Genomic DNA, 18,021 nt, shown 5'->3' with positions numbered 1-18,021 from the left:
GTGCAACTCACTTATGTTATTGACTAGGTAGTATGTAATACAAGCATATCTGTTGTAGCTGTAACTAGTTACATGTATTTGAGTAACTTGTGTAACACTGTTGGCGTTTATCAGTCCTGAAAGCGTTGTGACCAGTGACCAATAAAAGTGACGCTTGAGAGAGAAAACATCTGGGCTGATAATCCTGATCAGATTTTTATAAAAGAATGAAAATATTATGGAAACACCCTTCTATTAAACCATATAATCCTCCAGTGGCTCCTCCCCTCTCTTCTCCCCAGTTCAGGGTAATAAAACATTTCACTATACTGGATAATCCCAGGAGGAATTCCTGGTGTTTGGTGAACCAGAGTCTCTCCGGTGTGATTTCAGACACAGCGGACAGCAGTCATTAATCACTTCTCTGTGACTTTAGCCTGTGTGTCTGTGTGTACACACACACGCGTTCATCAGAACTCAAATCCTATCTATTTATAGGGAAGTCGTGGTGGGAATGCCAGTGTAGTTGTTCTACCTCTCCCTGGTAGTTATTTCCTAGAGCTGAACATGACCTCTGGCATGTCGTCACCAAACCCCGGCTTCATGTCAGGGATGTGGAGGATGAACACGTAAATGGCCCTGGCCCCCAGGCGGTGGCGGCTCACATTTTACTCACTAGACTTTACAGCAGCTTCCTGTTAGGTTTCAGTCTTGGGCTGCAATCATCTCCATCTGTTCAGGGTTTACCTTTTAAACTTCCCAGAGACTTGCAGTGAGTGATGAGGTGTTCACGGCCATCAGTGCTCCTTAGACCCGGAGGCAGAGGGATCTAAATGTGAAATCATAAATAAAAGCTGAGTGGAAGGAGGATGCCATCAGCAGTGATCATGTTTAGATGTCATCTGTTTTCAGTGCTTCTCTGACCCTTTGCCACATCTCTGCTGAATAGTTATTCATTGAATTGTTACCATCCTATCCACCCATCAATCCATTAGGGCGGCCACAAACCCTACAAGATTATTCTGGGAGTCGACCAATCGGATCAAGAGTCAATTGTAAGATGTTTGTTCTGACATGGAAGGCAGGTTCTACCTTGCAGATTTTGCACATGCTTCCCTTGAAAAATGTTCCCAAACCTTTAAGCTCCGTTGCCGGCCATGATTGTTCTTTTTTGATGATGCCACGGAAAATTCAGATCAGATAACTTTATTGACCACCCAGCAAGCCGGTAGAAGTTTTTCCAGTATGTAGGGTTTGGTAAATTAAGTGCTTTAAGAGCTCAATATATATATTACCTCTACTTATGACCAGTAAGCTGTGATACTCTATGTAAATATAGAATATCACCCTGCCTGGTCTTTATTGTGTTTTAATCAGAAGATTCTAGGATTCTTTATTTATTAGGTGATTGTACACTGTTTTGATTCAAAAAAAGAGTCAGGTTTATAAAAGTAAGAATTTATTTTACATACAATTAAAACATGACAGGTTGGTTAACTAACATTTACTGTGAGTGGATGGAACTAAATGTGATGTATGAAAGCTATGTGTGAATGTGATGTTAGTCAGAACCTCCATATCTAGGAGAGCTGCGTTCTGGATGTAAAAGAATTTGGTTTGCGTTAAGCTATGAGTTGATTATTATCAAAAACCACATGAGATGCTGTCTGTGTGTCTACGTTACCCGTTTTCAGAGACCCTCTTGGTGGATCTGAAGGTCAGAGAGGTCGGATGACCTCTGGCACCGGAGGGCTGTAGAATACTGTAGCACCAACCCTTCAGTCCAGAGATGTCTCGGGTCACGACAGACGGAAGGAACCATGCGTCTGGGACTCTTAAGGAGTCTAAACAAAATCAGCTTGTTCTGCAGGAACCGTTTTCTACTTCACAAGTTGTGCCAAATAAACTACAATTTCTCAAAAGCTTTACCTCAGATATGTCAGTTTGACATTTTGAGTAAGAGAAGAAGTAGCTGAACAGTTTAATGTACAACATGTGTATGGTACTTAAATGTTGTGTCATTAAAAGACTGAAAACCGATACCAATATTTTCAGTGTTACATGTCAGTGCCGATATCAGCCAATATTAATGATAGACCGGTAATGTTGAACGTCTTTACTCTGTAGTTCGTGCAGGTGAAACTGGTCCGAAACTGTTTTTATCACTTAAGAAATATCTCCAAACTGTGAAGGTTGGTGACAAAACATGAACTTGAAATGGTTCTCCATGCCTTTATCTCCTCCTGTCTAGATTACTGTAACACACTCTTCACATGTTTTAACAAAAAAGCCCTTGACCTCCTTCAGTTGGTCCAGAACTCTGCAGCGAGGCTCCTAACTGGAGCAAACAGAAGAGCACACATCACTCCTATTCTGACGTGACTGCACTGGTTACCCGTTAACTGTAGAGTTCATTTTAGAGTCCTGACTAGAACTTTCAGGGCTCTATATGGTCAAGCTCCTCCCTATATTACTGACCTGTTAAAGCCTTGTGCTCCAACCCGAGCCCTCAGGTCCACACACCAGAACCTTCTAGAAGTTCCAAAGACCAGATATAAAAGTCGAGGTGATAGCTTCTTCCAGACTGTTGCACCCAGACTCAGGAATGATCTTCCTTTATCCTTACGCAGCTTTGACAGTCTGAACACTTTTAAAAAACAGCTGAAGACACTTTTATTTAAAGCTGCTTTTACCTAAATATTTTATTTTCTTATTTCTAACTTAAAATTTTAATCTTTAATCTGTTTATGAAAGTTTATAATTTTATGACTATTTTTTCTGATGTTAATCAAATTCTGTTTAGAGATCATTTTGATTTTATGATGTTAATCTATTTATGATTTTATGACTTTGTTTTATTTTATTTTGATCTATGTGAAGCACTTTGTGATTCTATGTTTGTGATAAGTGCCATATAAATAAAATTTACTTACTTACTTACTATAAACTAGAACTTAATTTATGTCAATAATTCAACTTTAAAGGTGAGACAGACTCGTTCACGCAAAGGTATTTCAGCCTTTATTTGTTCTAACGATGGTGATTATGGCTTACAGCTGCACCAGGCAGCTGCAGGTAATGTCTAAATTAGCCCCTGTGGTGTGTGCACATGTGCATTACGTCAGTTTAATAATTCATTCTTTAAAACAAAAACACCTGTTGCTATATGCAAAATAAATCATTACCATTAAATATATATGAAACATTTATTTAAATTTTGAATAATTAAGTATTGAAATAATTCAATGCAAGTAACTTGTGGCCAACGGCTTGTCTAAGCACAGAAATGATGTATGGAGAGCAAGTTTAAAATCCATGATAATCAGGAGTCAGGGCAAACTGCAGCACCTGTCTATAACCTCACTAGTCAAAACAAGAACAAGTGTGTGTGTTTACTTGTATTTATAGGCTTATGTGGACAAAATTTAACTTTTAACCTGTAGTGAGTGGACATTTTCACATTGTGGGGACGTTTGGCTGGTTCACACAACGACAAAATACCCTAAAACGTGGTTTTAGAGATATGGTGTGAATTAACTTTTGTTTAGGTTAAGGATGGGAACAGAACAGCATTGGTTATGGTAAGGGTTGGTGTATCGGTTAGGCATAAAACAGTCACAAACATGAAAAAAAAGAAAAGGATGGAAGTCAATGGAGGGTCCACACAAGCATAAAAATACAAGTGTGTGTGTGTGTGTGTGTGTGTGTGTGTGTGTGTGTGTGTGTGTGTGTGTGTGTGTGTGTGTGTGTGTGTGTGTGTGTGTGTGTGTGTGTGGGTGTGTGTGGTAGAGAAAGGTACTGTAATCGAAAATAGAAGTTATTTCTTTATCTGATCAACTTCCAGTTGGTGAACGGGGAGATTACAGCGTGGAAAGCAATGGAGTTGCATAAGTCAGAGAAAAGCCACACAGTGGTACTAAAAGATTGGCAGGTCTGATTGTAAGTTACTATTTTTAAACAGCAAATCAGAATATCCCATGAGGGGCCAATGAGGCTACAATTCGCACCAGCTTACCAAAACGGACAGTTGAAGAGTAGAAAAATGTTGCCTGGTCTGATGAGTTTGGATTTCTGTTGAGACATTCAAATGGTAGAGTCAGAATTTGGGCACATCTGCAAAAGGCTTCTGCCACTGTTGAAAGAGGCTTTTCCTTTGACCTGTCTCTACTAAGTTGTAAACCTAAACAGTATTTCATGGTGGTCATTTTGTTATGGGATGGGCATCAACCCCCCACCCCCACCCCCCACCCCCACCCCCCTTACTGGGTATAATCGTTGTTTCATTTGTTTTCTCTGTAGATTCCCTTTGTACTCAAGAGGAGAGCGCTTTCACTTTGAGTATGGCGTCTACCTTCTCAACAAGAACATTGCCCAGGTATGGAGACACATCCATGAGAAGCATTCATTCAATTATGCGTTACGTGTGTTTACATTTTTCACTCATGCTAGATTATTCCTTAGCAAAAATGATTTAGGAACTGAAGCCTCAGCCTAAAGAAAGCATTCATTCTTCTTTCCTTTGTATTAATATATGATATTCATTAAGTTAGTTGGTTCCTAAAGGATCTGATGAATCTGTATGTCTAGATTACGCTAACGTTTACGCGTTCGAAAATGGTCAGAAACATCAATAGATTTTATGAAACTCCCCAAAGCCAAAGAAGCTGATTAAACATGCATGTACATTTAAAACCAATGCCTTCATCAGACGACACGTGGCTGGAGTTTGTTTTGGGTTTTTAAGGACTCCAGTTATGGTTGTGTGTTCCACTCATTGGGCACTATCATGTACACCAGTTAAAACAAATTCACACCAGATCTCAGTCCAATCCAGATATTTTGGGATGTGGTGAAACGAAAGGCCAAAGTCATCGATAGAACTGTGTGATGCTGTCATGTCTGCACGAACTCAGTCCTCTTACACGTGGGCCCTAATTTACCAAACGTTGGTAGAAACTGTCTTAAGCCTCGGATCCATCTGCAGGGTTTGGCACAAAGCGGAGCGGGTTATTGTGGACCAGCGTGTTCCGGTATGAGCCTGCATTTTCAGGAGTGTTTCTATCACAGGTTGGGCTCTTAGGTCGGCAGGTGGGGTAAAACGAACAGTCATGCATGATTTTAGAAATAAGTTGTGCAACCATTCAGTATTCTTGTGAATCAGATTATAAATGGCATTCAGCGTGGCGTAGCACCTCCGTGTATTTCTCCCATTTCCAATCCAAAGAAAAAAAAATCCCCTCCTGCTGTTTCTGTCCTTAAGTATTGTATATCGTGCTTTAATTTCTTCAGCTTGGCCCAACACTATTTCGATGTCCACTCTGATCCTTTGGCTGCCATCTGCTGATAAAAAAAACTTCCACAACGGTCCGTCTAGCTCCTCCTGAGTGTGGACTCTCACTATGACGGTGAGGAATGTGTGGAGCGCTGAAGATGACCAAATCTTGTTGCTACTTGCTAGCATTTTCTCACATTTGTGTTCAACTTATAAAAATACTAATAAAACTACAGAAGTCCAAAGTTTGTTTCGCTTGTTGCAAGTAGTGACTGTCCCCCAATCAGTGGACTGTGTTGTTGCTTCTTCTTAACCATACCGCTGCAGACATTTCTGGACCTACAACAGAAGGGGGACACAAAAAGTCCCATGACTGGCGAGGTCTGGGTAGGTTGTGTGTACCCAGGTGCTCGTGTCCTTATCAGTCATTTCCGTACAGAAACACCCTGTTAACCATGTTGGTTAAAATGGTTCTTCATACAACTGAATCTGATGAACCGTAGACAAACAGAATGCATGCTCGATTCTGTTATCATTTACAGTTTATAGGCCCATTTAATGAGTTGTATGCACGTTCTGTTTGGTGTTTTGGCGCTTACGCATTAGCATCGGCACGGCTCCAAAGGGTTCTTAATGGCACCGGAATTAGGTTTTACACACAGGTCAGATTAACGTTTTTGGTGCCAAAATGCGCAATAAGAAAAGCGTTTTCATTCAGACACGCTGTCGTTCTGATCTGCAGCTCACAGGCTTCACACGCTAGAATAAACGTCATTGCATTGTCAGCGTGAACTGTGACATGATTATCACTCACCCAATCACCTGCTTTGACATCATTTTTCTTTGTAGTCCCAGTCTTTCAGCTTTTTCTTGTGCTTTTTTGCAGTAATACGTTTAGACAAACACGGCCTACACACATCACACACCCACTACAAACTTATAGAAAACATGTGAAGTGATTGTGGGTGGAGCTAAAGTTTCAAAGGTCTAAGTGATTGATGATGGAGGAGGGTGGAGTTTTTGACAATCTAAGAAGGAAGTCAAGTCATGGTGTATTCTTTCCAGAAGAGCTGTGTATTTTTAACAGAATGAAAGGCATCTTTGTTGCACCTGAATGGGGGGATAAAGCACATGTAAATGAAAGCCACTTTAATGAACCTTCGATGCGCCAAAGTAGATTATTAAAAGAGACAACCCCGGAACTCAGAGTGAGGAATTAGGCCCAGCAGGTGTCTAATTTTAACCACTGCATCAGACATGAGCTGCCAGGTACTCATCAGCATGTTGTGACTAGGGTTGCAACGATTAGGAATTTTGTGGTACGATTATAGTCTGAGAGATAATCACGGTTTCATGATTATTTTACATGAATTGATTTGATATATAAGTCACACACATACATTCTATAAAGTATTGATCAAGTGCATGTTTACTTGGAAAGGGTAGAATGCCTTCTCCAGGTCAGGAATGATGTCCTGCCCCAAATGAAGGAAGTATCTCAGGGTCTTGTTATCTATTGAGGGAAAGATGGAGTGTGAGATCGATAGGTGGATTGGGGCTTCGTCTGCAGTGATGCCGGCATTGTACCGGTCTGTCGTGGTGAAGAGAGAGCTGAGTCAGAAGGCAAAGCTCTCGATTTACCAGTCGATCTATGTTCCTACACCCTCACCTATGGTCATGAGCTTTGGGTAGTGACCGGAAGAACGAGATTGCGGATACAAGCGGCTGAAATGAGTTTTCTCCGAAGAGTGGCTGGGCTCTCCCTTAGAGATAGGGTGGGAAGCTCGGTCATTCAGGAGGGGCTCGGAGTAGACCCGCTGCTCCTCCACATCGAGAGGAGCCAGTTGAGGTGGCTCGGGCATCTGGTCAGGATGTCTCCTGGACGCCTCCCTGGTGAGGTTTTCCGGGCACGTCCAACCAGGGCTGCCACCCCCATGACCCCACTCTGGATAAGCAGCTTAAAATGGATGGATGGATGTTTACATTCTATAAAGGTATCTACTGCTGCTTCTCATAATAATCTGTCATTTTTAAATCACAGTTTAAAACTTATAAAATACCCTTAAAGGTGTGGAACACTCATTTAATCAGTACTTTTGCAGTGGTCTCTAGTAGGACTGAGTAAATCGTACTCTGGGGAACAATACACCAGTGCGCTGTTTTCAGCACACAGAAGGTAGCCACATCACAGCTGAGCTTCAGACAGGAGGAGTCTTATTTCCTGATATGTTGACATCTCGCCTCTGATTGGCTAACACCAACGTGACTCTAGCACTGACTCTGTTTTCTCTGAAACGTTGATGTTTTATCTCCACAAATAACACAAGCCTGGTGGAGTTCTGCTGTGTGGTGGAGTTGCCAATGCTAACAGTTAGCTTCTAAAAGCAGACGTTCTCTGCTGTTTCCTGGACGCTAAATCAACAGCAGCCTTCCCCGTCGTGAGTCCAGATGGGTGAGTCCATGAATGTTAGTGACAGTGTGACCTAGATCTGCCAGGATTTTCTAATCCTAGAGTTTCACCGTCTGTTTTCTATCAGAAGCTAATGCAGGAGATAGGTGTAGGAGACTATTTCATGTTCAGTCTGCATGAAAAACTCAGTTACTGATTATCAGAAATAATCATTAAAAATTGTTTTTCAGTGAACAACACCTTTAATTATATTTGCCTAATAGCCTTTTTTGAGTTTGTGTAAAAAGACAAAAAGGTTCAACTGTTGACAGCTGGTCAGGCTAGGACTGAAGGATGGAGACTCCTTCATGAGTTAAGATGCTGAAGTCCCACTAGTGCCGTTGTTATTATTAATATCCTTAAATATCGTTTTTACTTATTCAATCATATCTTTATTTTTAATTTTCGTCACTAAGAATATTATTTAGAAAATAATAAAGTCATTTACTGATGTGTAGAAAAGGATTTATAAGAAGTGGTGATTAAATATTAAAATGGCTTTCTGTACATGGCTTGTTGTAGGCATACAGGGGGAACGTAGAACAACACAATATGAACCATCGTTCACTGAATTGTTTTATTATTACTGTTAAATCTGTTCAGTCACCAACCTAATCTGACTCAGTTGGAGCTAGTCTGTCTGTGTGATAATCTCAGAAATTATTAAAAGTTGGCATGTTGCAACTTCTTCTCTGCCAGCTCTGCAGATAGATGAGCCATTGTTCTGAATTTCTCTTTTAGCAGCTTTGGGAGTCTAAAATATTCCCTCACAGGAGACAGGAAGCACTTCCTAGGTGGACACGGAGCAGTCCTGGTGGTTGTTGATGCTGGTTCTGCTGCGTGCATTCGTTCAGTTTCACTTTTGTTTTTGTCTGTTAATATCTTTGATGTGTTGAAGATGTCCACAGCATGTCACACCGCAGCATGTCACACCGCGGTTACTAGTCAAACTGGTTAATCCCTACAACCCTAGTCATGACTGGCTGGGCTCACACCCCAGAGGCTTCCTGCATCAATGAGACTCCAAAATGTCTAGGAAAGACTTTTGCCCCTAACCCTCAGATGCACACAGAGAACAAGCTCCTTTCTAACGAGCTTAGAACTGGATTATTATGAGCTTTGACTTCTGCACCCACCTTCTCACTGCAGCTTTGTGAGTGTCACGGCTGCCACCAGTTATGGATCAGCACCAGAAGATTCTAGATGAAAAGAAGATGAGTCATACAGAGTATGTTAATAAGTACAAAAATACATCGTCATGTCTGGTGTTATCACTCTGAGGTGTAGGGAGCACTTACTACACCTATTACGGTAATATTCCTCTGACATTACGGTAGTGTGGTTGTTTACCATCTTGGTGTTAGCTTGATGCTGTAGTTCTGAATGACTCAAAGGAAGTAAAACACCACGATTGACTCAATATTCACTACACACACATTTCGCTGTAGTATTGATTTGTTGGTAACAGAAAATGCTTCATATATTTGGTGTTCAGAGGGAGCGGCGGCACCAGTGCTCGCCTCTGTCAGAGCACCCCAAGGCAGCTGTGGCTACATCGTAGCTCATCCCCACCAGCGTGTGAATGTGTGTGTGAATGACTGATTGTGTTGCAAAGCACCTTGGGGGGGGGGGGTTCCAGTACTCTATATCAAATACAGGCCATTTAAGTAATCTAACATTTATTTACATTAAGAAATACATTATGTACATTTATATCATTATTGATGGAGTTGCATTATATAAACAAGTTCAGCTTTCACAATGATTTCTAAACCTTTAGGGGTGGAACGCTATTTGGATTCTTTAGTTTATATACGTTGTCCGACGTTCCTGCTATACGAGTTGCCTCTGTCTCCAGCGAGACCGAAGACATTGTAGCTGCCAACACGTCTCTTTTAGCCGACAACCTGGACAAACCAACATTTCTAGCAAAAACATGAAGGTTGGTTCAACCTGAGCAATGCTACCACCTGGAACTCCTAATGTTGTACTTAAGGAAAAACAGGAAGTTCATCTCCTAAAGATTTTTCCTCTTTTCATTTGTTCTGCGTTTTGTTTCAGTTGCAGCTGATGAAGCTGTCAGAGTTCTGCAGACTGATGTTTAATTTGTGCAACATTTGAAATGCTGTCACCCCAGTCCCACCTTTCCTACCCCACCCTGGGCTCTCTGTGATCAAAGCCACACCTCATGATCTTAGCTCTCTGAAATTTAAACTTCATGAGTCTCGACCATGTGCAGCCATCAGACTGCATGGTTGCTCCTGCTGAAGGTTTCATTTGCCCGCTGATAGGAGTCACATGTAGGTGCCTCCAGGAGGAATTCTCTTGACAGAAGTCAGTATTTCACTGATCTAATCTGGAATAATTGTGCTGAAGATTCTAGGTTCAAATTGGGTCACAAACTATTAAAAAGAGGTCTTCTGAAGTGCTCCTTAGACAACTATAAATCCAGTTCTTTAAGATTATGCTTTAGTTTTCCAACAGTTGTCTGTCTTAAGACTGGTGAAAGTATGGAGCTTCAAAGGACTCTGGTCTGTTGCAGATGAAAGATGAGATTTAGACAGCAGGGCGTCCTCGCCGCTGTTATGAAACTGCTGCTGAAAGGTCCTAACTCAGGGCTTTAGTGGGCAGATGGAAACCATCAGCTGTGACACAGGTGGGCACATGTGAGGAGCACATCTCTGTTAGCAGCATGCTTCTGCAACACTCAGAGAAGCTGTCGTGACAAAGATAATACACCGCTAACTATACATAACTAATGCAGTGGATAACTTTTGCTCCTGTGATTTCAAACTACAGAAACATCCAGATTAAAGTTGTGGGGGTGCTTTTCCTTCTCCCTGTTTCTTCTCTGACAACAGTAATACTTCACCAGCTCAGGAGAGCATCAGCTTCTAAAGCCTAGATATCTTTTCCACATGTGCCTCCTTTCAAATGTCTTAGGAATGAGTTATCAGGCTTACTCTAAAACAATATCAGCCAGCCACATTAAGAGCACAGCTCCATATGATAGTGATAATGGTCCATTGTTTCCAAACTGAACAAGTGGTTAGCATGTCAGATTTAATAAAAGCTAACCTACTGCAGACACTCCTCCTCTGCAAATGGCTTTAGAGCTTTCACCTCTGGGTGAGTCTGTGATCAGGTTTTACTTAGGCCCAAGTAAAGCTACATGCAGCCTTGTCTGAATGACCAACAGAGATTCACCACAGTCTTCCTGTTTTAAATAATGAGAACTTCTACGAAGTATGAAAATTACCAGTAGACCTGTATTTTACATAATTTCATTTTAAAGATCTCACTCAGTTGTTTATCTTTCGGTAAATACCCTGTGGTCTCTAGTATGAATGAATGACTGGCTTTCTGTGGAGCAAAAGCTCTGGTGCTCCTGCTTCAGGGGTAGAAGATTGTTGTGGGGGGGTTAGAAAATGGGAGGATTACTAGTGTTACTCATTAATACTCATGATATGCAAACATCTTGCATCTGATTGGCTAATAGCTGCTTTCCTTCACTCTTCTTTCTTGGGTAAAAAAGAAAATGCAACGTTGATGTTTTATATCCACTAGCCTTAACGTGTTGTTGAGTTGCTAATGGTTAGCTTCTACTTGCTGAGGCATCCTCTGCTCTCTCCTCCCCATGGGTGGTCACAACCCAAGGTGGGTGGGGCCATACATACTGATTTTCCCTGTGACGTAGAAGGGACTGGGGTTCCGACTCAGAGTGACACAGAATGTCTGATCGTATTTCTGAAAATAACTAGTATTACACAGTTTCTATAGCTTCTTTCATAAAACAATAGTGCAACTTTGCCACAAAGCCGAGGCGGCATCAGGGAGCCTTTGTTTGTTTTAAGTGGTCAGCCTTTGGCGGTAATGTGGTGCAGTCGTGTGTTTTTTGCAAAAGATTACATGACAGCAGTGTTTGTGAAACATGTCGGAAATTACAGACGTATTTTAAAGTTGAGCGACATGTTTTAATGTTGTCCGACGTGTTTTAATATTTTCCTATGTGTTTTAACGTTTTCTGACGTGTTTTAATGTTATCCGATATGTTTTAACATTGTCTGACGTGTTTTAATGTTGTCTGACGTGTTTTGAACTTGTTCGATATGTTTTTACGTTGTCTGACGTGTTTTAATGTTGTCCGACGTGTTATATGTTCCGACATGTTTTAATATTTTTTGACGTGTTTGAATGTCATCCGACGTGTTTGAATGTTGTCCGATTTATTTTAATGGTGTCCAACGTGTTTTAATATTGTTTGATGTGTTTTAATATTTTCTGACATGTTTTAACATTTTCCGACTTGTTTTAATGTTGTCTGACGTGTTTTAATGGTGTCCGACATGTTTTTATATTGTCCGATGTGTTTTAATATTTTCCGTCATGTTTTAACGTTGTCCGATTTGTTTTAATATTGTCTGACGTGTTTTCATGTTTTCCGATGTATTTTAATGTTGTTTGGCATGTTTTAATGTTGTCTGATGTGTTTTAACGTTGTCCGATTTGTTGTAATATTGTCCAACATGTTTTAATTTTGTCCGGCGTGTTTTAATATTTTCCGACATGTTTTAACATTGTCCGATTTGTTTTAACATTGTCCGATGTGTTTTAACATTATCCAATGTGTTTCAATGCCGTCCGACGTGTTTTAACGTTGTCTAATGTGTTTTAATATTTTCTGATGTGTTTTAACATTTTCCGACTTGTTTTAATGTTGTCCAACATGTTTTAATGTTGTCTGATGTGTTTTAATGATGTCTGACGAGTTTTAATGTTGTCCAACGTGTTTTCATGTTGTCTGACGAGTTTTAACGTTATCCGACGTGTTTTAACGTTGCCCGATGTGTTTTAATATTTTCCGACGTGTTTTAATGTTGTCCGACATGTTTTAATGTTGTCTGACGTGTGTTAATATTGTCCGATGTGTTTTAATGGTGTCCGACATGTTTTAAAATTGTCCGATGTGTTTTAATATTTTCCGTCATGTTTTAACGTTGTCCGATTTGTTTTAATATTGTCTGACGTGTTTTCATGTTTTCCGACATATTTTAATGTTGTTCGACATGTTTTAATGTTGTTTGATGTGTTTTAACGTTGTCCGATTTGTTGTAATATTGTCCAACATGTTTTAATTTTGTCCGACGTGTTTTAATATTTTCCGACGTGTTTTAACATTGTCCGATTTGTTGTAATATTGTCCAACGTGTTTTAATTTTGTCCGACGTGTTTTAATATTTTCCGACGTTTTTTAACGTTTTCTAACATGTTTTACCATTGTCCGACGTGTTTTAACATTATCCAATGTGTTTTAATGTTGTCTAATGTGTTTTAATGTTATCCGACGTGTTTTAACATTGTCCGACTTGTTTTAATATTTTCCGACATGGTTTAACGTTTTCCGACGTGTTTTACCATTGTCCGACGTGTTTTAACTTTGTCCGACGTGTTTTATTGTTGTCCGATTTGTTTTTAAATTGTCCGACACGTTTATTGTTGTCCGACGTGTTTTAATATTTTCCAACGTGTTTTAATGTTTTCCGACATGTTTTAACATTGTCCGACGTGTTTTAACATTATCCAATGTGTTTTAATGCCGTCCGACGTGTTTTAACATTGTCTAATGTGTTTTAATGGTATCCGACATGTTTTAACATTGACCGACGTGTTTTCAATATTTTCTGACGTGTTTTAACATTGTCTGACGTGTTTTAACGTTGTCTGACATGTTGTAACGTTGTGCAACGTGTTTTAATGTTGTCCGACGAAGAACTTTAAATCATCAGAGAATATGACCGACATGCCTCTTCCCTGATCTTGCCAAAACAAAACAGATCTCCTGAAAACCACACAGACTGTTGATGATTTGCTCTGATTTCGTGACAGACGTTTTTAACAAACAGTTGAGATAAACCTGCATCTCCAACTTTCAGTTTCCCTCTTCAGCACTGCATCTCTTAAAGGAACAGTAACATTATAATACATCACTCACATTATGAACCATTACAACATTTAGAAATATTTTCATAAGTATTCTGATGTTTTTGCTGTTGAATAATTATTTATGATAATTATATGATGATCTCTCATAATTTCCTGATAAATTCTGTAGGTTTATTTTCTCTGTCAGTGCGCCCTGGGATAGCTGTGTCTATATCGTAGCTCATCCTCACCAGGGTGTGAATGTCTGTGTGAATGGATGAATGGCTGATTGTGTTGTGAAGCACCTTGGGGGGTTCCAGGACTCTAGAAGACGCTATATCAAATACAGGCCATTTACCATTGTTTTGGTATCCTTGTTAGGGATGTGCCGATCACCGTTTCATCAATGCAAAGCGATGTTCATCATGCCTATTCTAAATCATTTTGTAAATGCTCATAAACGATTATAAATAAATGCCAAAAACACCTGCAAAGCTTGGCTGGAACATACAGTGGCTTGCAAAGGTTTGGGCAGCCTTGTTATTCTTCATGATTTTCTTTATAAATTGTTGGTTGTTAACGATAAAAAAACGAATCACACAGTCATATTTGAGAAGGTAAATTAAGTTTAAGTAAGTTTATAGGATTTACAGAAAGTGTGCAATAAGTCTTTAAACTAAATAAGGCAGGTGCATACATTTGGGAACCACAAAAAAGATATTACTGTAACTGAATATTTAGTAGAAACCTTTTGCAGAAACAGCAGCCTCTAAACACTTCCTATAGCTTCCAATGAGAGTCTGGATTCTGGCTGAAGGTATTCTGGAATGTTCTTCTTTACAAAACATCTCTAGTTCAGTCAGGTCTGATGGTTTCTGAGCATAGACAGCTCTCTCTAACTCACACCACAGAGGTTCATTAATATTCAGGTCTGGGGACTGAGATGATCGTTCCAGAACGTTCTACTTGTTCCTCTGCATCACTCTCACATACAGCATCTCCTTGTGTAAAGTGCACTGAATAGTTGAAGGAAGTGCAGTGACTTCATCTGCAGCTAGATGATGTTGTAGGTCTTTGGGAAGGTCTCTGGTCTGTGGGTGACTGACTGTTCTCTTCTGCTGATCTGAGATGTTTCTTGGTCTGCCACTAGGAGCCTTAACTTGAACTGTGCCTGTGGTCTTCCATTCCCTCAGTATGTACCTAAATGTGGAAGCAGACAGCTGAAATCTCTGGGACAGCTTTCTGTATCTTTCACCTAAACCATGATGGTGAACAATCTTTGTTTTCAGCTCATGTGAGAGTTGCTCTTCAGGGAATGATAAAGAGGAGGGAAACTTACAATCGGCCCCCTAAATAATTGGAATACAGGTGGTATGCATAAGAATTGAGTAATAGTGACTTCCTGTGGTCAGGTTTGGTTACTGCAATCTCGGTTTCTTTAGCGTTGACAAATGGGGATAGGAAACTAAAGTGTATATACGTTTCATCAGTCATGAAATACTATCTGTGTTTTCACATTTATGAATTCTCTGCTGATCCTTCTGTTTTCAAAACGGTGTCAAACGTCTTTGGGACTGTTCCCTGAAAAATGTCAACGTCACATGGACATGCGGATCATGTCTATATTGAGTCTGTCTGTCCAGACTAGCATCTCTAGCATGTTTTCATTGTTTTCCTGCTCCAACACACATGTTTCAATGGCTAAATCACCTGTTCAGCTGCTCATGGAGCGCTGCAGAAGCCTGTTAAAACCAGGGAGAGAACTAAATCACACTGGAAAGGCTTTCCTTGGTTTAGACCAATGCTCTGACATTCTACAAGCTTCTCCCAGGAGTGGTTTGTAAAGTTATGGGTAGGTAGAGAGTGTCGTTGATTGGCTTCAGGCTGCTGCTCTATGTTGAAGGGTTTGTGTAGATATGAGCTGGGCCTGCAGCAGGGCCTGAGGAAGCCATCCACAGAGGGGCACAAATGTTGAACCTGCCATTCGTCCATTTGCAGAGACAAATGAGCCAGGTTATTGTGGCTGACTCCAAAGGAAAACCAGCAGCCTTTTGTCTGGAGGAGCGCCATGTGCCGCATTCTCCTACTCCCAGAGTCCTCCACTTGTCTAAGCTGTTGTGAAACAGGCATGTGGGGCTGATTAGGCGTCCTCCAGAGGAGGGAACAATTAACTCTCAGTCACTTCTCCTGGTGGACGTTATTCAGTGTCCTCAGGCGTAGGGAGACATAGTAGTGAGTTCTGTTGAAGTAAATGATTAGCAGCCGAGCCATCTTTCATTCTGCCCACTGGCTCCGGTTCTCTGCGGGCAGTGTGCCACCCCGGTGGTGTGATGCACACGTCAGAGCGCTGCCTGCTGTGAAGACTGTGGCTCCATAAAGCTCAGCTGTGGCCCATGAGGTAGCCTCCTGTAAGTGTTGGTGATTAAAGGAGGTGGCAGCTGGAGCTGCTTGGAGCTTGTTCCTGCTGAAGGTGCCTCATCAAGAATAACTTCACTCTGAACTAAAAGGAGTTGGAAGTAGTGTCTCGCTCTTCTTTTATGTATGAGCTCATTGATGCACACAACGAAAGCTCTCCCATTTCATAGTAATCAAATACTTTACTCAGTACTCTCTGGCTGTGCACCTGTCTATCATCAGACGTGGCTTCGCTAGTGCAGACCTAGCTAACCTTAAGCTACTGACTTTGAACTGGCCTAAAGTGCTGTGTAGCATCTATAACACATAAAAACCTCTCAGACTGGAGTCCGAATACCACAGGTCTGTAGTTTGAGCCCCACCTCTCACAGCATCCTTGTTGGTTCGGGTCCTGGTTCTTTTCTGTTTTTCTTCTCAAGTAAAGGATTGTGGGAATGTACGAGGGTGGGGGTGGGGGGTTCCCTTCTGGGTTAAAGCTGGTGACCTGAGAGCGACTGAGACATGGACTAGCCACTCGCTGCCATTAGCTCATGTGATTGTGCTTCAATGAAAACCAGATGCCCCGCAGATATTAAGCAGATGCCCTCCACCTCAGAGTAAGTGGTAAAGACGGTTTCAATTCCCCGATGTAAACGCCTCCCATTATGACTTTATTTCTTCTTTAATAATGTGGATGTTGGCGGCGGTACCGGACCTACAGCTGTAGCCCCGCTGGAACCAAAGCAGGCTTTCTCCTGCTTTCCCTCCGCATCATCTCAGTTTCCTGCCAGCAGATGTGTGTTTACTTCCTGTCAGTTTACCAGACAGCTGATCAAAGATGGACACTTGCAGCACGTTATTAGATGTTCAGGGAACTATGTTAAGTGAGACACTATGTAAGTGCTTTGGATTGTAGTTGCAGTTTCTGTTGTCACATCTTGCAGCGATTCCTTTTGCAACCTGACCTCTCAGTGGCGTTTGAAGTGAAGGAGAAAACACGGTGTGTAACCTCATACCCTAAAACTACTTATAGGCTCTTTTATGTGGGAAATAACATCACAGCTAACAAGGATTCATCATTTGAACGCCGAGGCGTTGCTGTTTGATGAGGAGTTCTCCTGTGTCCTGGCTCTGTGTGCCGTGTTTATTTCTCTCTCTTTGTTGCTTGATTTCCTCTCTGAACCAGAAGAAACTGGATCTCCAGTCTGTTTCTTAGCAGAGAGAAACACTTGAAGACAGAATTATTTTTGATTTTCTCCTGAAGCCCAATGGCCTTCCTCCGTTCAGCCGAGGCTCGTGGTTTGTGACTCACATCTCACTGCATTCCACTAAGTATTGTAGAAAAAAGAGAAACTGTGCAGTTACGTCTCCTTTGTTCTCATGCTGTCACCCTTTGGTTTAGATGCCTCTGCAGAAAGCTCCTCTGGACCAACAGAATGCCCCAGAGCTCTGGTGCAGCCCACTGTGAGGTGTTTTCTTTATCTGAACCATGGCTCCCTTGGCTCTGCCACCATCTCCACCCAAAGACAGATGGGCCTGGAAGTAATCAGACTGCTGCAACAGCCTGCTGGCTCTTTTTGTCTTCATCTCCATAATAGCAGCATCCGCTTTCCATTTTCCAGGGACTGATCAAATTAAACACAACAGAGAGGTCAGAACTCAGCCATCATGGTGTGGCTTAAGAAAGAAGGAATCAGGTGAAGTCCACCATAGTGCTGTTCCACGATGCAAGCTAATCCCAAAAGCCTGGCTCTCTCTGAAGATCCTGACTTTCATTTCCCCAAATTCAATTCTACCACTGGGGCTAGCCTGAAGCCCCTGTCCTTCAACGTGGTAACACGTGCTGGAGGACAACCCTACTCCACAGCAGGCTAGCAGCGAGGCTTATTGAAGCTTGGCGTTTATGATTGGACGAGGCATGTTACGTTTTACTTATCTGTGACTAGCGATGATGAAGTGGTTTATTACAGCAGCTTTGTTTCCATCCATTCTCTTCCACTTATCC

General features: G+C 41.3%; 1 protein-coding gene across 1 annotated transcript in view; it reads left to right on the top strand.

Annotated features, from left to right (window-relative positions):
- Positions 1-18,021, top strand: part of uvrag (UV radiation resistance associated gene) — a 153,996-nt gene that overhangs the window by 102,448 nt on the left and 33,527 nt on the right. The window contains exon 13 of the mRNA XM_015960166.3: positions 4,279-4,354. Coding sequence (XP_015815652.1) covers positions 4,279-4,354 — 76 coding nt within the window. The remainder of the gene's footprint in view (positions 1-4,278; positions 4,355-18,021) is intronic.

Source organism: Nothobranchius furzeri, chromosome 10 (genome assembly GCF_043380555.1).
Source record: "Nothobranchius furzeri strain GRZ-AD chromosome 10, NfurGRZ-RIMD1, whole genome shotgun sequence".
NCBI classification, from domain to species: Eukaryota; Metazoa; Chordata; class Actinopteri; order Cyprinodontiformes; family Nothobranchiidae; genus Nothobranchius; species Nothobranchius furzeri.
Note: the sequence above shows the minus strand (reverse complement) of the source record. Positions and strands in the feature narration are given on the sequence as shown.